This window comes from Pseudochaenichthys georgianus, chromosome 9 (genome assembly GCF_902827115.2).
Source record: "Pseudochaenichthys georgianus chromosome 9, fPseGeo1.2, whole genome shotgun sequence".
Lineage (NCBI taxonomy): Eukaryota > Metazoa > Chordata > Actinopteri > Perciformes > Channichthyidae > Pseudochaenichthys > Pseudochaenichthys georgianus.
Window position 1 is genome coordinate 4,369,220 of NC_047511.1, and position 25,076 is coordinate 4,394,295.

The following is a 25,076-nucleotide window of genomic DNA, read 5'->3' on the forward strand; positions in this document are numbered from 1 at the left end:
TTCACTGTGTGCTGTGTGCTCTGCATGTGAGACCATTAAAGAGGGTTTCATCCCTCCCAATTCTTCTTCTTCTTCTTCTTCTTCAACACCCATATAAAACAGAACTGTAAACAGATTAACTTTTTTCTTTCAACATTTATTTGAACAGCAAGTGGAGGCAAAAGTGACTGCACCCAAAACAATAAACCTGCTAGCTAACTAGCCTAAACTCAGTAACAGAATGTGGGCAACACGTTCTTCTCCACAGCCGCGTGACCTCTGAGTCAGACGTCACCTCCCCCTTTTCTATCCTACGGGTATGCCACTCCGCCTGAACTCTGTTGTAACAACATAATACACTTTTTGGGGATGCAGCTTGGGATGTGAGGACATGGCTTAGAAAGGGCGTGTCGCCTTCTGTCCTGCCAGTGTTGGCAGGACATTAATTCAAATGTCGAACTCGTACTTCATTTTAAGGACATTTCGGCCAGGGGTGTAGAGCTATATTTGTTCAAGCACCTGATTGGCAAAACAAGAGAGTGTGTGCACCAGTCTGCCTTGATCTATGTATTCATGTCTGTGACTCTCACAGTATCTGCTGCCCACAGCTGTTTTATAGAAGGAAAACCTCCTTCACTTCATGAAATCTCTGCAGCACCAGGAGGCAGCGGGAGGGTTAACTCAGCCTCTGAGAAGAGGAGCGCGCAGTGCCTTTTACGCACCGCCTTTCACGCACCGCCTTCACTGTGTTTACCTTCAGAATCAATAGAAAGGCTAAAGAGCGGTGTGGCTGATGTGTTTTAACCACACACACACCTCTATATACATACACACACACACGATTTAAATGCAGACTTTTGTTCCTCCATGTTACGTTGTTATTGTTTCACTGAGCGGACCCGCACATTTTTTTCAAACGCTCCCCTTTTTGGTCCATCTGCGCGGTTTTGTGCGCTGTGATGATTCGGCTGTACCTTTAGTAATGAATATTAAATGTTGAGAGGAAATCTTTCCACCAATAATTCCAATAAGTAATCCAAAATGTATTCACTTCAGGTTTACGAAAGTAACTGTGATCAGATTACTCGTTTTTCAAATGTAACGCGAGCTGAATACAGTTACTTTATTTTTGTATTCTGATTACGTAACACCGTTACATGTATTCCGTTACAACCCAACCCAGCCCACCCCACTGGGCTGGGCTGGGCCGGAACACTTACAAATGTGGGCCGGTAGGATTTAGGGGGAAAAAAAATTTTAGAAACTTTTTTCTTTTTGGCCCTCCGGCCCACACACAGCACCGGCCCACAGGGGAAACTCCCGGTATTCCCAATGGCCAGTCCGCCCCTGCTATGGACTGACGGCTTCAGGCCGGGTAATATGGCACTTTATTAGCGTGATTGCACAGTATATGTTGTCTGTGGCTGATGATTGTGTGCACCTGGTGTCCTGTGTTGTCTCCTCCCCCCTCACCTGTGTCTTGTTGTGCTGATTAGAGTGTGTGTATTTAGGCTCTGTTTCCCTGTCTGTTGAGAGGGCTGGGTGTGTGTGTGAGATCCTTGTGGCTGCAGGATGTGTGCAAGGAGAACAGCAGGACTGAAGCTGTGAACGTTGTGCCCATGATTTTAATAAATGCCCACGTCGGGTTATATTTTTGGACGTTCTGCCTCTGCCTCCTTGCTTGGTCTGGGCCGCTCAACGGTCAGCTTCACAGCGGCCGATTGCATCTGTCCATGGCCAATTGAGACAGACGATGGGAAAAATGCACTCATAACCATTAAGAGGATATACGCAGGGGCGGACCTAGCACATCTGGTGCCCTAGGCGAGCTTCACCACTGCGCCCCCCCCCCCCCAAAAAAAATCAAAACATCTTAACAGTTATACAGTAAAGTACTGCACCTTTATTTATTACAAGCAAGAACAAGAGCTAAGAATAAATGTAAAGTTCACACTAAAGAATTAAAACAAACAACTTAGCTGACAAACAATAATAATAATAATAATAATAACAAACAATAAAAGAATGTGCACATTTGCTTTCAAAGAAAATTAAGAAGAAATGTCAAATAATCAATATATAATATGCTAAATAAATAACAAATTAAGAACTATTTACATTCCACTCCCTATCATCACACAAGGTTAGCCTACATATTAGCTCCTACTGGTTTCCATTTACAATGCAATCCTTCTGGCCTTCCTCGCTGCAAAGTCATCAATCACATCATCATATGAAATCTGAGCACCAACCTCATGGTTAATACTGATTACAGCCAGACCACTGAGGCGTTCTTGAGCCATGGTTGACCTCAGGTATGTTTTCAAGAGTTTTAATTTGGAAAAACTCCTCTCGGCTGAAGCTACTGTTACTGGTAGCGTTGCACTGATCCGCAGAGCAATACACAAGTTGGGATATATTTCGGTGAGCTGCTTTGTGTGTATGAATTTCAACAACTCAAGAGTTGTCATGCTCTTTGATGGCAAGTCAGGTAAATGTTCCAACTCCTGAGCCAGCTCCTTCCCATCCAAATCAGATTGCCCTCCATGGCTTAAGGTGTGTGCAAGTGCCTCTGCTTGCTTCATCAGCTCTTGGTGTGGCAGGTCTGGGACGTTGTACAGAATGCCAAACTTGTCTTGCACATGTTTAAGAGTGGTAAACCTCTCCTTTTGTGCTGACACTGCAGCATCCACCACCACGTTAAAGAAGGTTACCTCCAGATTTTGCAAGGCATCCCTCAATGGCTCATCAGAAGACTCATATGAGAAGTGCCTCTTTGTTGACTTCAGCCGCTTTTGCATAAGGACTGCGTCCACATTCATGTCTTCACACATGTCCTTGGCTGATGTTTGTGCAGCCACAAAGCCTGTGGCTCTGTAGGATTCGAGAGCTTTTTCAGTCTTTTTCAGTAGACTTACTGCTACACCCACTTGCATTGTTTGGGACTGCAGGAGTTTGCTCACCTGCTGAATTTGACTTAGCATGTCATACCAGACCACTGTGCACAGTGCAAAGCGGAATGACCCGACTTCTTCTGCCAGAGACTGGGCTTCAATCCTGATGATTGGGTCTTTGGCCTGGTTTCTCACCTCAAGCAGTGCCTCTCTCACAGCTGCGGCTTCATATCGCAGAGGCTCCACAGCTTTCACTCTGCTCTCCCATCTGGTTTCTGACCACATTTTGAGTGAAAGGTTGACATGTTTCTTGAGGATGGCCCATCTCTGTGTAGAGGCAGAAAACAGGCAGTATAGCTTCTGCACAATGCCAAAAAATGATATGGCATCTTTGGAGCTTTTGGCAGCATCAGCAACGACCAAATTGAGTGTATGTGCCCCACAAGGCACAAATAAAGCTCTTGGGTTCAACTGCAGTAGCCTGGCCTGTACTCCCTTGTTATTCCCTTTCATATTTGCGCCGTTGTCATATGACTGTCCTCTGCAGTCATCAAAGGCAATCTGCAACTCCTCCAGCCTCTTCAAAATCAGGGCGGACAAACTTTCACCAGTGGACTCCTCTGCTACTAGGAATCCCATGAAGTGCTCTTTAATCTGGGGGTCTTCTTCCAGTGTTCTGATGACTACTGACAGCTGTTCAGTGTGGCTAACATCCGGGGTGCAATCTAAAATGAGGGAAAAGTACTTGCATTTCTTTATTTCTTGCACTATTGTTGATAGAATCTTTCCACTGATGCATTCAATCAACTCATTCTGAATGGTTTTGCCCAAGTAGCTGTGGTGGGATGTTTGACTTTTAATCTTGTGGATGTGGTCTTTCATCACTGGGTCAAACTGCGCTAAAAGCTCAACCTCTTTCAAAAAGTTTCCATTTGAAGGAGAGTGGAGTATTTCTGTCTTTCCTCTCAATGCCATATTTCGCCCTGCCAGAGACTGTACAATAACAACCAGTCGTGTCAGCACTGCTCTCCACTGACTCTTCTCTGCCTCAAGGAGGGCCTGCTCTTGTTTGTCTATTGTTGTACCTTGTTTTAATCGAACTGCCAATTCTGTTCAGGTGTTCCGGACTATTTTCATGGCTGGTCAAAGCAGCACTTGCATTTTTCCAATCCGACAGTCCTGCATTTGTTAAATGAATTTGTTTTGGAGAGAAAAGTTGACAACAAAAACAAAAAAGACTGTTCTTCTTTTTTGAATATGTCACCCAACTTCTTTTGATCCTTTCTCCATTTACTAAGGTCCTGCTGAAGTACTGGTCTGGTACTCGTCTGTCTTTGCTGCATCTGGAGGGCATGTGAAGCACACACACACACACACACACACACACACACACACACACACACACACACACACACACACACACACACACACACACACACACACACACACACACACACACACACACACACACACACACACACACACACCACACACAACACACACACACACACACACACACACACACACACACACACACACACACACACACACACACACACACACACACACACACACACACACACACACACACACACTTACATTCACCAGGCACACACCTGAGAAGAGTGTATGGGTGGAATCTGTGGTGCAATCAGGATGAGATGCAGCAGGCTGTTCTGACGTTCCTTGCAGTGGTTCTGGGCCTATACATATATAGAGAACACACAAGAGCAAATATATTGGCTGGATTAGAAATGGCACGACAGTCATTTTTACATTCAATTATTTATCATCACATCAGGACCATCTATTGACGTATTGTACTCACCAGAACAAACAGGCACAGTGGTCAGTGGCAGGGTGGAATCAGTGGTCATCTCATCAGGATGAGCAGCTTGCTGTTCTGACGTTCCTTCATGTGGTTCTAGGTCTATAAATATAGAAAGAACACACAAGAGAAAATATATTGACTGGATTTCACATTAAATTATTTATCATCAGGAACATCTATTGACACATTGCACTCACCTGAGGAAGCCGGCACAGCTGAGGTGCATGGTTGTTCCTTGTCAACTGATTCAACAGGTGGTTCCAGATATTTTAAAAGTGAATCTAAAATGATACAACATTTGTATTATCAACATTGAATAATTTCCATTTGTTAAATGTAGCTATTATTTAGTTAATAAGCATTTGGACAGCCTGACAGGTCTGATTCAACTAATCAAGAGCTATGCCTATCTTATTAGAACAGTTGAATCAGGTGTGTTTAGTTCTGGGTTGGAACGAAAACATTCAACAGGACTGGAGTTGAGAACCCCTGAGCTAGTTAGCTAACGTTAGCGCACATTATGACAGGGTTTGACTCGGATAGTCAATGTGCTTTCTGAGGTAAACTTAACGTTAGCTAACGTTACCAACTAACTAACATTCCACCACACTGGCTAGCTCGCTACACCAAAACTAACATTGTTATTATTACTAATATTTCTATTTCATGACACAACGAAAATAGCCTTATGACAGTTTTGACTGAATGGCAATAACAAACGCTGGCTAGCTAACGTTGGCTTGGCTAACTAGCAAGATTACATGATCCATTCGCTAATGTTGACAATACAATCAAAATTGCATACCTTTCACCTTGGCACGTTTCTCTTCTTCTTCTTTTCTTCTTTTTTTATACTGCGCCCCGGATGGCTTTTGCCTCTTCATAGTTCTCTAACGTTAGTCTTTCTTTCCTCAATGCTCAATTTTATAAACACTTGATCGATACCCATCAATGCACAGCGCTCTAGCATGTTCTGACTGTGAACATCTAAAGCAGAGGCTCTTAGACCGACCGTTTTAGATTTTTGGCTCATTTCCCCCTATGTTAGAATTGTTTTTGTATGTAAGAATAATGGTTGCAGATATAGAGGGGGGCGCAAAAACTACGCCAAGCAACAAAAAAAAAATATATATATATATATTTATTTGTATATTTATTTGTGTGCAATTTTTGGCGCCCCCCCTCTGGGTGGCGCTCTAGGCAACCGCCTGTATCGCCTGTAGGAAGCTCCGCCCCTGGATATACGAACGCGTTCTTAACGGTAAAGTATACAAATGCGCATGCTATATCTTAAGTTAAGTCATTCAGCAATTTATCTGTTAACATTTTTTGTAAATTAGTTGCTCAGTTATTTGGTTTTAAATGTAAAAAAAAAAATGCTCATGCTTTTCCGGTTATATCTCTCACAGGCTCCGCCCTCTACTGGACTCTATGGGTACTACCAGAGCCCTAGAGATACTAATCTTATGTATCTCTCTATGGCTCTGGGTACTACCTTACCCTGCGAGCATTCTCCCACTGAGACTTCTATAGAGAGGCGAAGTTCCTCCCTTTCCGGGAGCCTCCATGGGACCCCGGAAACGTAAAATTATACATTGAAGTCAATGGAGAGAGAAAGGTTATCTTTTGATCCCATTTGAATTGTGCCACGAATGACACATATGATGTTTGTCAATTTAAAAGAATATTTTGCAAGTCAAAAAAATTAAAATGTGTCGTAAAACTGTGAAGTTACACATTTTTTTTGTGTGAAACCGCTGAGTGAACTACAGGTCTCTTGGTCTCGCACAATACGCGTCACCATCACAAAGATGGCCGTCACGTTAGCAAATTTCACCTGTTTCTTTCAGAATGAGAATAAAAGTATAAAACGAGGTGACTACAAGTCTGGACACGTTGAGAGCTGTACATACACGAAAGGGGAGTTAGTCGGTTCTGTAAGAGCAGCGGGACCGGCTTTACAAGATGTTGGTGAGTAATATGAGTGCAATGTGTAACGTTAATGTCAGCTAGCTAACATTAGCTAACAAGGTACACTAACGTGTTTTGTTTCAGTAACTAGTGTTCTCCTTTAGAACTTCGTGGTCTGTGTGTGCTGTGGATAACATTAGTGTTCACAAGAACAAGGTACACTCCCGTGTTTTGTTTTAGTTGCTCTTCAGATTGAAGCGGACAGTTTTCTATCGACTATACTGTATGTGTGATCTCCTTTTACATCTCGTTGTGTCATTTGAGTTTATTTGCTGTGTGTAGATTCAAGGGTTTTGGTTATCTTGTCAATTTGTTTGGTTATCCAGGCACAGCTGTGTGTGACTCCCTCGGGTACACTGGTATGTGTTTTCCTAATGTAGAGAGCATTGATTAATTAATAAACTACACACTGAGTCTAGATCCTGACCAAATCCTTTTTTATTGTTGATCAAATGTTTTTCAAAAATGTATTCATACACATTTAGAAAAATACAATGTACAATCACAACCAGTACAACACACATTACAAAAAATACAGAAAAAACAAACAATAACAACAATCAGACAAAACTATGGAAAAATAACCCCTCCCACCCCCAGATCCGGACCATCCTTTTATTATTGCTCATTCAATCTATTATAGCATGCTAACAAACATGGTACTTACTTTATTTGTACAGATCTGCATGGGAGACGATGGCGCGATGCATAGCGCTGTCTGTGATGTGCACGGGGGATGTACAAATGCAGCCACGCTGCAGCATTGGCAATATGTGCCATGTGGCAGATCAGCTCCACAGATGTTGAGTGCCAGTGGAGGAAGCCTGGCACTTCCAAAGTAGTCCAGCCGGTGTCTCAACTTTATCAACAGTGAGAGGAGACATACAACCCACTGGCCAGAGACATCGCCACTCAGGATGTAGACTGGTTCAGGTCTGCACTGAGGGGCGCACAGTGTGGCATGGCATGGCTTTTGTCACCTGAGCCAGAGCCGCGGTCTCAACATCAGGCCATTGTCACCGTGCCGGAGCTGGTGAAGGGGCATGGGGGTCGGGGGCTTGAGGCAATTCTTGCCTCAATGCGAATGAGCAGAGACCAGCAAGCTGCCATCCAGACAGCCACCGGAGGACAGCGGACAAAGTGGCAGTTACACAGGCGGGGGGCAGGTTGACAGCCAGCAAGTTTGGTGCTGTGCTGCGGTCGGGACTTTCATCCACTCCATGCGCGTCCCTCATGAAGAGGGTGCTCGGGGGGTACAACTTGGACGGAGTCATGGCTGTCAACTGGGGGGTTGTAAACGAGGCCGAAGGGGTGAAGGCTTTTGTGCAGGCCTATCAGGAGACAGTGTTCGAGTCTGGTCTCTTTGTGAGTGAGTCGGTGTTTTGGGAGCATCCCCCGATGGACTTGTGCAGCCATCTGCCCTGCTGGAGGTGAAGTGTCCACATCATTATATAGGATATATATCTATATATATATATTTGTATACATATCTGTAAATTGTTATAATTTTATTTGATTTAAAAGTATTTTTGATCTCTGTCTATAAACACAAACTGAGTAAGATTGACAATAAAGTTGACTTTGAAAATATATATTCTTTATGAAATAGTTGACTCTTGGAAGAAATGAATCCAAATGAAATGTTGGGAAGCTGAACTACGCCTTTTAAATCTCTACGGACTGTTTTTCAGTGGGATGGCAAGTGCCTATCTTTAAACATTTATTAGTTTTTTCTCAGAACAGATTTGATTTTCTGAAGTTAATTTAACTTAACCATGTAAGGTCATTATTAAAAAGGTACAATCAATTTGTTTAGGGTTGAATAAAATAATGATAAACATTTTCATTTGGATAATTTACTGACAGAATAAGAAACTCAATGATGCTCTACTCACCTGTTCCTTTTTATAAAGTGAAACAGTTTGAAACGATAGATTTTAGTAAACTTAAAAACAACCTTCTCCAAAGCTATCAAGGAATATACCTAATACTTGTTTAGAACTTTATTACATATTTTTATATAAATAGTTTGAGTGATCCCTAATTGACAGAAGCTTTGTGTTTACACTGACCTGTTACTCATATATTAATGTCTTGTAACTTCAGTAAACCACTACCTTCACTCATTTCTTTCATTCATCACGGTTCAGTAAACTAAGTGACACATGAACCAGTTTAATCATTATAATAACGTAGGATTGCAACTCTTTGAAACTGTAGGTGGCTCTTAAAAGAGCCGTTGTGTTTGGGTGTGCTGGTCTCAGGTCAGTCTAAGCCCTCTCTCCGCGGATGCGGCGGGCCAGCTGGATGTCCTTAGGCATGATGTTGACCCTCTTTGCTTGGTTCATCTTACTGGGGGGGCAGCTACATGGATGTCGGTGCAGTCCACAATCATTGTGCAGTTGAAGGCAGAATGAATTTATTATTGACTCAGAATGAAGCACAACTTCATGTCATACAATACATTGACTTTGTTTGTAATTGTGTAAAAAAATAAAGCATTGATTAGCAAGCAGGACCTGCAGGAACAGAGCACGGTGATGGATGGAGCTGGGAAGAGAGAAGAATAAAGAAAACAGATCAACTTCATTATCGGATATTAAAAATTCAATTTCAAAACAAGTTGCCACTCCTACAGTTTTCTAGTGTGTAAAGATGATTTCACTTGACCTATGCACAATATCACACTCAATACATGTGTGTCTCTGGGGGGTGCATTGTGCCTTTGCTGTATAAATAATATACCATAACCAAATACTATTACGTACAGTGGAAATCAGGTTGCCAGAGCAGGTCAGTCCAGTGTGCATGTTCCTCAGGGTCTCAGCAGTTACAGGTGAGGGAAAGAAAATAAAAGATAAAAAGGTCAGTAACAACACTTTAAAGAATTATCTCTTTTAATAATGTTCTCTCAGTAATCACTCAACTACTGTCTTTCCAACAAACAGATTGACTCACTATCATCACAATGAAACACGTCCAGAAGAATGGACCACAGATGGAAATTAGCTATTAGCTATAATCTGGCATATTGCATCTCTTCTCTTTGCTGAGATTAATGTTTTTGTATGCATGGTCCTTCTATAAATAAATAAATGTCATGCAAAGCTGCCTGCCTGCCTTCCTTCGACTCTCCCTGAACTGCCTGATCTTTTAATGTTCAATGTTAACCATTTGAGCAGATAGCATTAAGTAGAAAAGATCGCAGATGCTAATCTGCCGTTAGCCTACCTCCCGCCCCTTAGCACCTGGTGGAGGGGGTGATAGGCTCCTCTTCAAATGTTTCACAAAATACTTACCATCATGACTACTCTTAAACATTTGGGTTCACTTCATGTTAAGGCTAATACAAATGACAAGGCTAAGTAATGTGATGCTAACTAACGTGCTCGCTAATAGCTATGTAGCTAGCTTGACTGTGTTCCATGCACAACATGTGTATTACCTGATATGTCTGATCCGGCGACTCCTGGTCCTTTCATCAGACGGGAAGCGATAGAACGAGCTATGATCTATAAGTATGATCACTTATGTGATTACAACCTGGTACAAAGCACACAGGCATCTTGTAAAAGTGAATTTATTTTTAGCAATCTCTTATTTATTGGAGGGAATAAATCAGTTATGAGATCTTCTTCTTCTTCTTCTTCTTCGCTTTAATTACGAGTCGCAACCACTTGGAGCATTATCGCCTGTGACATCACTTACGCAAGCCAGAATGGGATTTGGGATTTGTAGTCTTTGTAGTCGCGTATTTTTCATAGTCTTATATTTCAACAGTTTTACGACAAAATGTGACTTTTTTGACATGGAACTTATTGTTTAAGATTGACAAACATCATATGTGTAGTTCGTGGCACAATTCAAACGGGATCAAAAGATACGTTTTCTCTCTCCATTGAATTCAATGTTAATTTTTCGCTTCCGGGGTCCCATGGGCCGGAAGTAGATGGGCGTGACTTCGCCTCTATAGACGTAGCCGGCCTTGGGCGGGCCTACCTGAATGCGCGCGCATCACACCGTATACAAGGAGGCCTCACCTCCTGACCATCATCCTTTTCTCTTCAGCAGCGGAAGTGTTTTCACGGAGCTTAAAAAGACGAGAGAATAGAGAGTTATGGAGTCAGTTCCTGACCACAGGACCTGTCCGAAATGTCCTAACCTGATCGCGGGAGCGGATCCACACCCCTTCTGCTTCTTATGTATGGGGCCTGACCACGCCGTGAGCTGTATGGGCCAGACACCGGCATGCTCAGCCTGCCAGATGCTTCCTCGGCTCACACGTGAGCATCGTGGGCAGCATTTCCTGTCGGCGGAGGCCCCGCAGGAGGAGGTGGAGGATTCGGAGCTCGACGTCGTCGAGATGGGCGAGTTAGGAGAGGAGGAAGTGCCAGGAAGTTCCGGTTCTCCCTTCCGTGGGGCCAGTCAACCCCGATTCCGGAGGAGGAGGACGAGGACGCCTCGGTGTCTGGAGGTCCGACTCTCAGGTCTGCGCGGAGGGATTTCCCAGCAGTGATGACCCTGGCGGCGGAGCGTGTAGGCCTACAGCTCCCCCCACCGCTACCACCGAGGCCTATAAGCCGCCTGAGACAGGGGTATTACGGCCCGGTGCATCCAGCGCAGCTGACCTTCGTTTCGCCCCAGCTGCCTGATATATGGCGGTGTGTGTGAAGGCGACATGGCAGCAGCCATTTAAAACGAAGGCCCCAGTAGCCGCTATGGCAGGCATCATCAAGGTGGAGGGCCGCGCGAACACAGCGTGTTCGGGTGTGCCCCCCTTGATGAGAGCCTGGCGAGAGCTCTGCTTCCGGGGCGGCTGGTTGGGCGGAGGGTAAGCGACCCCTGCCCCGGGACCGAGACATACTGGAATATCTGGACAAGATGTTCAAGCTCGGTACGCAGATGGCGGCTGCAGCAAACAATCTCGGCGTGTTGGGCGTCTCCCTGATCACCCCTCAGGCAGTCGCCCCCGCCCTCCTCTCTCAAGAGGGGAGCGATTATTCGGACCACGCTATAGGTCAGATGAACAATCTGATTCATGGCGTGGCCGCTGCAGCAGGGCGGGTGATTTCCTTGGCCATAGTGGCGTCTCGTCACGTGTGGTTGGGACTCACTGCCCTATCTAAGAAGGACCGAGAAGATCTCCTCGGAGCCCCCGTGTCCACGGAGGGGCTCTTTGGGTCAATCTCCTCGGTCACCCAGCGCTTCAGCCGCCTGGAGGAGGAAAGGGTCCAGCTTAGCCGGATGCTACCGCTGGCCCCTCCTCCGGCCCTGCTACGCGCTCCTCCATGTATTTCCATGCAGGCGAGGGAGCGCAGCGCGACAATGAAGCGGAGGGAGAGGCGCCGGCACAGGGGTCCCGTTGCTCTGGCGCCCTCCACCTCTACGGCCCATCCCGTGGTGCCGACATATCGGCAGCCACGGGGACGGGCTGCCCGACCTCGGCATGCTCCTCAGCAGCAGAGAGCGGCCGGGTGGGGTGCGCCGTCTGCCCGGAGCTGACTGGCGGGGGGGAGGTAGCGTCTCGGTGGGGGGAGAACAACTCTTCGCCCAGGACGCAAGGGTGAATCCCGCCTCCTCCCTATTTAATGCACAGATTCCTAGAAAAACTTTCAAAAATAAAGAAAGGGTTAATCTGTATCCAAGTCTAAGTGTCCTTTGTTTCCACAATGCTACACTTACACATGATGTCTGTACAAATTCCCCACTCGCCGCCCCAGTCATAGTTCCTGTAAGAGAGGAGGCTAGTGGGAGTGCGCAGATGAGAGTGATAAAACGCAAGCAAAACTATTGTAGTGCTATACGTGTACAGGGGCATTATGGCCGGCGTATTGATGTTAGGGAACACACTAAGCCTGGGGCTAAGACTCCAATTAATGCAATTTACCAGAGTGGTAAGAGTTGCATTATGGCAGCGCCCGCACTCACAGAGGAGCGCGTGGCGGTGCGTTCAGGGGCCTTAGTAGAAGGCACCACTCCTATAGGGACTCCAATTAAGGAGGTCCACCGTAAAGGTGAGAACAGCATTATAAGGGTGCGCGCGCTCACACATGAGCGTGCGGCGGTGCGTTCAAGGTCCTCAGTAAATAATCGGCCCTTTCTGTGTCGACCCTCCATGGGCAAATCTTCCCTTCACGGGGAGTTTTGCGGCGGGACGGGTCGCCAGAGAGTACCACAGCTTTATAGCTGCGGCTCCACAGCTGAGGGCATGCCCTTTAACACAGTGTTATGGGGAATGGAAACTCAGCTGTGTACTATCAAAGTGGATGGACAGGACGCTGAGACCGGGCTATTCACTCCAGTTTTGCAGCGTCCCACCCCCTTTTATGGGCATGTGAGAAGTGAATCTAGTCTCTCAGGAGGAGATGGGTTTCCTCGCAGCAGAGATTCAGGCTCTGGTGCAAAAACAGGCGGTGTCTGTTGTGCACCCTCAGCGCATGGAAGAGGGTCTTTATTCCATTTACTTCCTGGTTCTCAAGAAGACAGGGGAATTCAGACCTATTCTAGATCTCCGCGGCCTGAATTTCCCGCAGGAAATTCTGCATGTTGACTGTGAAACAGTTACTGGGGCTTGTGCAGCCGGGCGATTGGTTCACCACCATCGACCTGAAAGACGCGTACTTTCATGTAGAAATTGCTCCAGAGCACAGAAAGTATCTGCGTTTTGCCTTCCAGGGAATAGCCTACGAGTACAACAGGCTGCCGTTCGGCTATTCCCTATCCCCACACATTCAGCAAATGTGTGGCCACAGTGCTTCAACCGCTGCGCGCACACGGCATGAGTTTTCTTTTACATAGACGACCTCATAGTCATGGCTGGGTCATGGAAACAGGCAATGTTTTGCACAGCACAATTGATCACACACCTGACCAAATTGGGCTTTGCGATCAATTGGAAAAAGAGCCCCCCCATACCTCACCAACGGGCGCTGTATTTGGGTGTGGTGCTCGATGCAGGCGCGTCGCGCGCCACCCTGTCAGAGAGCAGACGTGCGTCCCTTCTTCAGGGGGTGCGCAGGCTGCGACAGGGGGCAATAGTGACAGCTTTTACTGTCATGCAGACATTGGGTCTCATGGCGGCTGATCACATGGTGGTCCCGTTAGGGTTACTACATATGCGCCGCCTGCAGAGGTGGTTCTCCAGCCTGCGCTTGGATCCCAAGAGGCTGGTGACCATCCCCCCATAGCCGCGGGAAGTCATTTTGCTCAGGGGGTGCTGCCAAAAGTGGGGAGGGAACCGCTTAAAAAAGAAAAGAAAAAGGCGGTGCCGGGCCGGGCCCGGCTGTCAGCGAGCCACATAAATTGTTTGTTTAAGGCGAGACACGGCAGGCAAAAACATCGTTTTTTAAGTACTGGTCAATTTTGCGATGTTGTGCTATTTTGATTCCACCATAACATGTTTTCTTTCAGGCTTTTGGAAGGAAGACGTACAAAATACACATTTAAGTGTTTATTTTACTATAGTTTGTCTATTTGCGTCTGTAGATTTCTCCTAAATTCACCAAAAGTTAGCATTCTAACGTAACATAAAATACCGCGACCGCTGTGTGCACCATGTCAACAGAGATATCGTTGGAAAGCTGGTCTCTCCTGCACAATCTCATCGTATCCAATATGGTCATTTCCTTTTTATCAGCAACCAATCGTGAAAGTACAAAAGGGTCTTAAACCAAGAAACGAAATCTCATTGGCTGGTGTCAACTTCTGACAACGTGATTCGTTCAGATGTGTCACGTGGTGTGCTAAAACACTTCCTGGTTAGCTTTCCGCTAGAAATTGAAATCTCAAAATAGCAAAAGAACGGCGAAAAAAACGTTCACAGAGAAGACGACAACAATTGTCACTTACACGAAACAAGGTTATACAAAAAACAAATGACCCCGAACATGAAATACCTTCACGGAGTGCGTTGATGTGCAAGCTATCATCCAAAGAACAGGAGGGTTTAGCTAGCGCCTCACTGCAATCTTTAAAGGTTGTTTTCTCAAAATGAGTTTTTTCTCCTACTCTGAGTCCGAAATGTCCACTTCAGTTGCACTTACATACACCAAACCTTCCAGTTATATTCCTATCAATATTATGAAGGCTTTTACAGAAGGGTTTGTTCATATCATTCATAGCCTGAATTATATAAGAAACATGGCGAAAATTGATATTTGAGGGCTGTTGACAGTATTTTCTGATATATTAAGTGATAAAAAGAAATATCCAATATCCCTTCTGTAAAAGCCTTAGATACTAATATGACTACAAAATGAAACGAGAACTTTGAACCTGGCTTTATCCAAAGTTCAGATTTCGGTTCCTGAAATGTGTTAAAATATGCGCAAATGTAATGAGATAATGCATAATTTGCATATTCAGAAAACGTGTAATACAAGAAACAATTGCCTTATTGTAGGTAATTAACTGGAGAAATTACCCTATTCACCTGGTGTGTCTCGCCTTAACTGTTAGGCTTAATAAACCATTATAGACCTACATCACTTAGCAACAGCTGCACATGCCCACATGCTAACTATGGGTCAAAGCTACATAACATTACAAATAGTCAGAAAATATTATTTACAATATTAATAAAACTATGAATTCAATTTTAACTGATTGACAAGGCAAAACACTGCACAGCGGCAGCAGCATTAAAGGAAAAATCGTCTTACCTTGTGTTGGGGCTTCACAAAACTCCAAATGTAGCCTGGGGTGGCAGTGGCACTAATGAAGACCCTCATTAGAGCAGATACATCCACATTGTCCAAAATGTTACTATGGACATGCATCAAAGCCAGATGTGTCAGTCTCTTCTGTGTCATATTACTCTAGTTGTAGAGGTGGGGGCTGAGGAGTAGCTGGTGGTCCACTCTTTTTATTGCGTTGTTTGTTGGAGAAAAAAAATCCAAAATCCTTTTTTGCGCCATTCTAGAAAGTTGTCACTCTGCAGTGTGTGTGTGTTGCGTCAATTACGTCACTCTCCCATGACCTCCTAGATGACTCGGATTGTATTATTTGGAAAATTCAAGCCACCTGATTGATACAAATATAACGATGACTATATATGATACAGCTAATTTTTTAAGTAAAATCATAACTATTTTATGCAGTTTAATCATTTTTATTTAAGTGGTCACTCAGTTTTTCAAATGTACATCACTCGCCAACAGGGGTGCTGCAGCACCCCCAGCACCCCTACTTCTAGCTAACTAGCCTAAACTCAGTAACAGAATGTGGGCAACACGTTCTTCTCCACAGCCGCGTGACCTCTGAGTCAGACGTCACCTCCCCCTTTTCTATCCTACGGGTATGCCACTCCGCCTGAACTCTGTTGTAACAACATAATACACTTTTGGGGATGCAGCTTGGGATGTGAGGACATGGCTTAGAAAGGGCGTGTCGCCTTCTGTCCTGCCAGTGTTGGCAGGACATTAATTAAAATGTCGAACTCGTACTTCATTTTAAGGACATTTCGGCCAGGGGTGTAGAGCTATATTTGTTCAAGCACCTGATTGGCAAAACAAGAGAGTGTGTGCACCAGTCTGCCTTGATCTATGTATTCATGTCTGTGACTCTCACAGTATCTGCTGCCCACAGCTGTTTTATAGAAGGAAAACCTCCTTCACTTCATGAAATCTCTGCAGCACCAGGAGGCAGCGGGAGGGTTAACTCAGCCTCTGAGAAGAGGAGCGCGCAGTGCCTTTTACGCACCGCCTTTCACGCACCGCCTTCACTGTGTTTACCTTCAGAATCAATAGAAAGGCTAAAGAGCGGTGTGGCTGATGTGTTTTAACCACCACACACACCTCATATACATCACACACACACGATTTAAATGCAGACTTTTGTTCCTCCATGTTCGTTGTTATTGTTTCACTGAGCGGACCCGCACATTTTTTTCAAACGCTCCCCTTTTTGGTCCATCTGCGCGGTTTTGTGCGCTGTGATGATTCGGCTGTACCTTTAGTAATGAATATTAAATGTTGAGAGGAAATCTTTCCACCAATAATTCCAATAAGTAATCCAAATGTATTCACTTCAGGTTTACGAAAGTAACTGTGATCAGATTACTCGTTTTTCAAATGTAACGCGAGCTGAATACAGTTACTTTATTTTTGTATTCTGATTACGTAACACCGTTACATGTATTCCGTTACAACCCAACCCAGCCCACCCCACTGGGCTGGGCTGGGCCGGAACACTTACAAATGTGGGCCGGTAGGATTTAGGGGGAAAAAAAATGTTAGAAACTTTTTTCTTTTTGGCCCTCCGGCCCACACACAGCACCGGCCCACCGGGGAAACTCCCGGTATTCCCAATGGCCAGTCCGCCCCTGCTATGGACTGACGGCTTCAGGCCGGGTAATATGGCACTTTATTAGCGTGATTGCACAGTATATGTTGTCTGTGATGATGTGTGCACCTGGTGTCCTGTGTTGTCTCCTCCCCCCTCACCTGTGTCTTGTTGTGCTGATTAGAGTGTGTGTATTTAGGCTCTGTTTCCCTGTCTGTTGAGAGGGCTGGGTGTGTGTGTGAGATCCTTGTGGCTGCAGGATGTGTGCAAGGAAAACAGCAGGACTGAAGCTGTGAACGTTGTGCCCATGATTTTAATAAATGCCCACGTCGGGTTATATTTTTGGACGTTCTGCCTCTGCCTCCTTGCTTGGTCTGGGCCGCTCAACGGTCAGCTTCACAGCGGCCGATTGCATCTGTCCATGGCCAATTGAGACAGACGATGGGAAAAATGCACTCATAACCATTAAGAGGATATACGCAGGGGCGGACCTAGCACATCTGGTGCCCTAGGCGAGCTTCACCACTGCGCCCCCCCCCCCCCCCCCAAAAAAATCAAAACATCTTAACAGTTATACAGTAAAGTACTGCACCTTTATTTATTACAAGCAAGAACAAGAGCTAAGAATAAATGTGAAGTTCACACTAAAGAATTAAAACAAACAACTTAGCTAACAAACAATAATAATAATAATAATAATAATAACAAACAATAAAAGAATGTGCACATTTGCTTTCAAAGAAAATTAAGAAGAAATGTCAAATAATCAATATATAATATGCTAAATAAATAACAAATTAAGAACTATTTACATTCCACTCCCTATCATCACACAAGGTTAGCCTACATATTAGCTCCTACTGGTTTCCATTTACAGTGCAATCCTTCTGGCCTTCCTCGCTGCAAAGTCATCAATCACATCATCATATGAAATCTGAGCACCAACCTCATGGTTAATACTGATTACAGCCAGACCACTGAGGCGTTCTTGAGCCATGGTTGACCTCGGTATGTTTTCAAGAGTTTTAATTTGGAAAAACTCCTCTCGGCTGAAGCTACTGTTACTGGTTAGCGTTGCACTGATCCGCAGAGCAATACACAAGTGGGATATATTTCGGTGAGCTGCTTTGTGTGTATGAATTTCAACAACTCCAAGAGTTGTCATGCTCTTTGATGGCAAGTCAGGTAAATGTTCCAACTCCTGAGCCAAGCTCCTTCCCATCCAAATCAGATTGCCCTCCATGGCTTAAGGTGTGTGCAAGTGCCTCTGCTTGCTTCATCAGCTCTTGGTGTGGCAGGTCTGGACGTTGTACAGAATGCCAAACTTGTCTTGCACATGTTTAAGAGTGGTAAACCTCTCCTTTTGTGCTGACACTGCAGCATCCACCACCACGTTTAAAGAAGGTTACCTCCAGATTTTGCAAAGGCATCCCTCAATGGCTCATCAGAAGACTCATATGAGAAGTGCCTCTTTGTTGACTTCAGCCGCTTTTGCATAAGGACTGCGTCCACATTCATGTCTTCACACATGTCCTTGGCTGATGTTTGTGCAGCCACAAAGCCTGTGGCTCTGTAGGATTCGAGAGCTTTTTCAGTCTTTTTCAGTAGACTTACTGCTACACCCACTTGCATTGTTTGGGACTGCAGGAGTTTGCTCACCTGCTGAATTTGACTTAGCATGTCATACCAGACCACTGTGCACAGTGCAAAGCGGAATGACCCGACTTCTTCTGCCAGAGACTGGGCTTCAATCCTGATGATTGGGTCTTTGGCCTGGTTTCTCACCTCAAGCAGTGCCTCTCTCACAGCTGCGGCTTCATATCGCAGAGGCTCCACAGCTTTCACTCTGCTCTCCCATCTGGTTTCTGACCACATTTTGAGTGAAAGGTTGACATGTTTCTTGAGGATGGCCCATCTCTGTGTAGAGGCAGAAAACAGGCAGTATAGCTTCTGCACAATGCCAAAAATGATATGGCATCTTTGGAGCTTTTGGCAGCATCAGCAACGACCAAATTGAGTGTATGTGCCCCACAAGGCACAAATAAAGCTCTTGGGTTCAACTGCAGTAGCCTGGCCTGTACTCCCTTGTTATTCCCTTTCATATTTGCGCCGTTGTCATATGACTGTCCTCTGCAGTCATCAAAGGCAATCTGCAACTCCTCCAGCCTCTTCAAAATCAGGGCGGACAAACTTTCACCAGTGGACTCCTCTGCTACTAGGAATCCCATGAAGTGCTCTTTAATCTGGGGGTCTTCTTCCAGTGTTCTGATGACTACTGACAGCTGTTCAGTGTGGCTAACATCCGGGGTGCAATCTAAAATGAGGGAAAAGTACTTGCATTTCTTTATTTCTTGCACTATTGTTGATAGAATCTTTCCACTGATGCATTCAATCAACTCATTCTGAATGGTTTTGCCCAAGTAGCTGTGGTGGGATGTTTGACTTTTAATCTTGTGGATGTGGTCTTTCATCACTGGGTCAAACTGCGCTAAAAGCTCAACCTCTTTCAAAAAGTTTCCATTTGAAGGAGAGTGGAGTATTTCTGTCTTTCCTCTCAATGCCATATTTCGCCCTGCCAGAGACTGTACAATAACAACCAGTCGTGTCAGCACTGCTCTCCACTGACTCTTCTCTGCCTCAAGGAGGGCCTGCTCTTGTTTGTCTATTGTTGTACCTTGTTTTAATCGAACTGCCAATTCTGTTCAGGTGTTCCGGACTATTTTCATGGCTGGTCAAAGCAGCACTTGCATTTTTCCAATCCGACAGTCCTGCATTTGTTAAATGAATTTGTTTTGGAGAGAAAAGTTGACAACAAAAACAAAAAAGACTGTTCTTCTTTTTTGAATATGTCACCCAACTTCTTTTGATCCTTTCTCCATTTACTAAGGTCCTGCTGAAGTACTGGTCTGGTACTCGTCTGTCTTTGCTGCATCTGGAGGGCATGTGAAGCACACACACACACACACACACACACACACACACACACACACACACACACACACACACACACACACACACACACACACACACACACACACACACACACACACACACACACACACACACACACACACACACACACACACACACACACACACACACACACACACACACACACACACACACACACACACACACACACACACCACACACACACAGACACACACCACACACACACACACACACACACTTACATTCACCAGGCACACACCTGAGAAGAGTGTATGGGTGGAATCTGTGGTGCAATCAGGATGAGATGCAGCAGGCTGTTCTGACGTTCCTTGCAGTGGTTCTGGGCCTATACATATATAGAGAACACACAAGAGCAAATATATTGGCTGGATTAGAAATGGCACGACAGTCATTTTTACATTCAATTATTTATCATCACATCAGGACCATCTATTGACGTATTGTACTCACCAGAACAAACAGGCACAGTGGTCAGTGGCAGGGTGGAATCAGTGGTCATCTCATCAGGATGAGCAGCTTGCTGTTCTGACGTTCCTTCATGTGGTTCTAGGTCTATAAATATAGAAAGAACACACAAGAGAAAATATATTGACTGGATTTCACATTAAATTATTTATCATCAGGAACATCTATTGACACATTGCACTCACCTGAGGAAGCCGGCACAGCTGAGGTGCATGGTTGTTCCTTGTCAACTGATTCAACAGGTGGTTCCAGATATTTTAAAAGTGAATCTAAAATGATACAACATTTGTATTATCAACATTGAATAATTTCCATTTGTTAAATGTAGCTATTATTTAGTTAATAAGCATTTGGACAGCCTGACAGGTCTGATTCAACTAATCAAGAGCTATGCCTATCTTATTAGAACAGTTGAATCAGGTGTGTTAGTTCTGGGTTGGAACGAAAACATTCAACAGGACTGGAGTTGAGAACCCCTGAGCTAGTTAGCTAACGTTAGCGCACATTATGACAGGGTTTGACTCGGATAGTCAATGTGCTTTCTGAGGTAAACTTAACGTTAGCTAACGTTACCAACTAACTAACATTCCACCACACTGGCTAGCTCGCTACACCAAACTAACATTGTTATTATTACTAATATTTCTATTTCATGACACAACGAAAATAGCCTTATGACAGTTTTGACTGAATGGCAATAACAAACGCTGGCTAGCTAACGTTGGCTTGGCTAACTAGCAAGATTACATGATCCATTCGCTAATGTTGACAATACAATCAAAATTGCATACCTTTCACCTTGGCACGTTTCTCTTCTTCTTCTTTTCTTCTTTTTTTTATACTGCGCCCCGGATGGCTTTTGCCTCTTCATAGTTCTCTAACGTTAGTCTTTCTTTCCTCAATGCTCAATTTTATAAACACTTGATCGATACCCATCAATGCACAGCGCTCTAGCATGTTCTGACTGTGAACATCTAAAGCAGAGGCTCTTAGACCGACCGTTTTAGATTTTTGGCTCATTTCCCCCTATGTTAGAATTGTTTTTGTATGTAAGAATAATGGTTGCAGATATAGAGGGGGGCGCAAAAACTACGCCAAGCAACAAAAAAAAATATATATATATATATTTATTTGTATATTTATTTGTGTGCAATTTTTGGCGCCCCCCCTCTGGGTGGCGCTCTAGGCAACCGCCTGTATCGCCTGTAGGAAGCTCCGCCCCTGGATATACGAACGCGTTCTTAACGGTAAAGTATACAAATGCGCATGCTATATCTTAAGTTAAGTCATTCAGCAATTTATCTGTTAACATTTTTTGTAAATTAGTTGCTCAGTTATTTGGTTTTAAATGTAAAAAAAAAAATGCTCATGCTTTTCCGGTTATATCTCTCACAGGCTCCGCCCTCTACTGGACTCTATGGGTACTACCAGAGCCCTAGAGATACTAATCTTATGTATCTCTCTATGGCTCTGGGTACTACCTTACCCTGCGAGCATTCTCCCACTGAGACTTCTATAGAGAGGCGAAGTTCCTCCCTTTCCGGGAGCCTCCATGGGACCCCGGAAACGTAAAATTATACATTGAAGTCAATGGAGAGAGAAAGGTTATCTTTTGATCCCATTTGAATTGTGCCACGAATGACACATATGATGTTTGTCAATTTAAAAGAATATTTTGCAAGTCAAAAAAATTAAAATGTGTCGTAAAACTGTGAAGTTACACATTTTTTTGTGTGAAACCGCTGAGTGAACTACAGGTCTCTTGGTCTCGCACAATACGCGTCACCATCACAAAGATGGCCGTCACGTTAGCAAATTTCACCTGTTTCTTTCAGAATGAGAATAAAAGTATAAAACGAGGTGACTACAAGTCTGGACACGTTGAGAGCTGTACATACACGAAAGGGGAGTTAGTCGGTTCTGTAAGAGCAGCGGGACCGGCTTTACAAGATGTTGGTGAGTAATATGAGTGCAATGTGTAACGTTAATGTCAGCTAGCTAACATTAGCTAACAAGGTACACTAACGTGTTTTGTTTCAGTAACTAGTGTTCTCCTTTAGAACTTCGTGGTCTGTGTGTGCTGTGGATAACATTAGTGTTCACAAGAACAAGGTACACTCCCGTGTTTTGTTTTAGTTGCTCTTCAGATTGAAGCGGACAGTTTTCTATCGACTATACTGTATGTGTGATCTCCTTTTACATCTCGTTGTGTCATTTGAGTTTATTTGCTGTGTGTAGATTCAAGGGTTTTGGTTATCTTGTCAATTTGTTTGGTTATCCAGGCACAGCTGTGTGTGACTCCCTCGGGTACACTGGTATGTGTTTTCCTAATGTAGAGAGCATTGATTAATTAATAAACTACACACTGAGTCTAGATCCTGACCAAATCCTTTTTTATTGTTGATCAAATGTTTTTCAAAAATGTATTCATACACATTTAGAAAAATACAATGTACAATCACAACCAGTACAACACACATTACAAAAAATACAGAAAAAACAAACAATAACAACAATCAGACAAAACTATGGAAAAATAACCCCTCCCACCCCCAGATCCGGACCATCCTTTTATTATTGCTCATTCAATCTATTATAGCATGCTAACAAACATGGTACTTACTTTATTTGTACAGATCTGCATGGGAGACGATGGCGCGATGCATAGCGCTGTCTGTGATTGTGCACGGGGGATGTACAAATGCAGCCACGCTGCAGCATTGGCAATATGTGCCATGTGGCAGATCAGCTCCACAGATGTTGAGTGCCAGTGGAGGAAGCCTGGCACTTCCAAAGTAGTCCAGCCGGTGTCTCAACTTTATCAACAGTGAGAGGAGACATACAACCCACTGGCCAGAGACATCGCCACTCAGGATGTAGACTGGTTCAGGTCTGCACTGAGGGGCGCACAGTGTGGCATGGCATGGCTTTTGTCACCTGAGCCAGAGCCGCGGTCTCAACATCAGGCCATTGTCACCGTGCCGGAGCTGGTGAAGGGGCATGGGGGTCGGGGGCTTGAGGCAATTCTTGCCTCAATGCGAATGAGCAGAGACCAGCAAGCTGCCATCCAGACAGCCACCGGAGGACAGCGGACAAAGTGGCAGTTACACAGGCGGGGCAGGTTGACAGCCAGCAAGTTTGGTGCTGTGCTGCGGTCGGGACTTTCATCCACTCCATGCGCGTCCCTCATGAAGAGGGTGCTCGGGGGGTACAACTTGGACGGAGTCATGGCTGTCAACTGGGGGGTTGTAAACGAGGCCGAAGGGGTGAAGGCTTTTGTGCAGGCCTATCAGGAGACAGTGTTCGAGTCTGGTCTCTTTGTGAGTGAGTCGGTGTTTTGGGAGCATCCCCCGATGGACTTGTGCAGCCATCTGCCCTGCTGGAGGTGAAGTGTCCACCATCATTATATAGGATATATATATATATATATATATTTGTATACATATCTGTAAATTGTATAATTTTATTTGATTTAAAAGTATTTTTGATCTCTGTCTATAAACACAAACTGAGTAAGATTGACAATAAAGTTGACTTTGAAAAATATATATATTCTTTATGAAAATAGTTGACTCTTGGAGAAATGAATCCAAATGAAATGTTGGACTGAACTACAACTACGCCTTTAAATCTCTACGGACTGTTTTTCAGTGGGATGGCAAGTGCCTATCTTTAAACATTTATTAGTTTTTTCTCAGAACAGATTTGATTTTCTGAAGTTAATTTAACTTAACCATGTAAGGTCATTATTAAAAAGGTACAATCAATTTGTTTAGGGTTGAATAAAATAATGATAAACATTTCATTTGGATAATTTACTGACAGAATAAGAAACTCAATGATGCTCTACTCACCTGTTCCTTTTTATAAAGTGAAACAGTTGAAACGATAGATTTTAGTAAACTTAAAAACAACCTTCTCCAAAAGCTATCAAGGAATATACCTAATACTTGTTTTAGAACTTTATTACATATTTTTATATAAATAGTTTTGAGTGATCCATAATTGACAGAAGCTTGTGTTTACACTGACCTGTTACTCATATATTAATGTCTTTGTAACTTCAGTAAACCACTACCTCACTCATTTCTTTCATTCATCACGGTTCAGTAAACTAAGTGACACATGAACCAGTTTAATCATTATAATAACGTAGGATTGCAACTCTTTGAAACTGTAGGTGGCTCTTAAAAGAGCCATTGTGTTTGGGTGTGCTGGTCTCAGGTCAGTCTAAGCCCTCTCTCGCGGATGCGGCGGGCCAGCTGGATGTCCTTAGGCATGATGTTGACCCTCTTTGCTTGGTTCATCTTACTGGGGGGGCAGCTACATGGATGTCGGTGCAGTCCACAATCATTGTGCAGTTGAAGGCAGAATGAATTTATTATTGACTCAGAATGAAGCACAACTTCATGTCATACAATACATTGACTTTGTTTGTAATTGTGTAAAAAAATAAAGCATTGATTAGCAAGCAGGACCTGCAGGAACAGAGCACGGTGATGGATGGAGCTGGGAAGAGAGAAGAATAAAGAAAACAGATCAACTTCATTATCGGATATTAAAAATTCAATTTCAAAACAAGTTGCCACTCCTACAGTTTTCTAGTGTGTAAAGATGATTTCACTTGACCTATGCACAATATCACACTCAATACATGTGTGTCTCTGGGGGGTGCATTGTGC

The 25,076-nt window shown here is 44.1% G+C and overlaps 1 protein-coding gene across 1 annotated transcript; it reads right to left on the bottom strand.

Annotated features, from left to right (window-relative positions):
* Nucleotides 1-2,156: 2,156 nt before the first annotated feature.
* Nucleotides 2,157-3,848, bottom strand: LOC139434381 (zinc finger MYM-type protein 1-like). The gene has a single exon (XM_071204243.1). It carries the CDS (start codon nt 3,846-3,848, stop codon nt 2,157-2,159), a length of 1,692 nt encoding a protein of 563 aa, XP_071060344.1.
* Nucleotides 3,849-25,076: the final 21,228 nt, after the last annotated feature.

Coding starts and splice junctions, on each gene's coding strand:
- LOC139434381 (XM_071204243.1), bottom strand. CDS start 3,848: ATGGCATTGAGAGGAAAGACAGAAATACTCCACTCTCCTTCAAATGGA.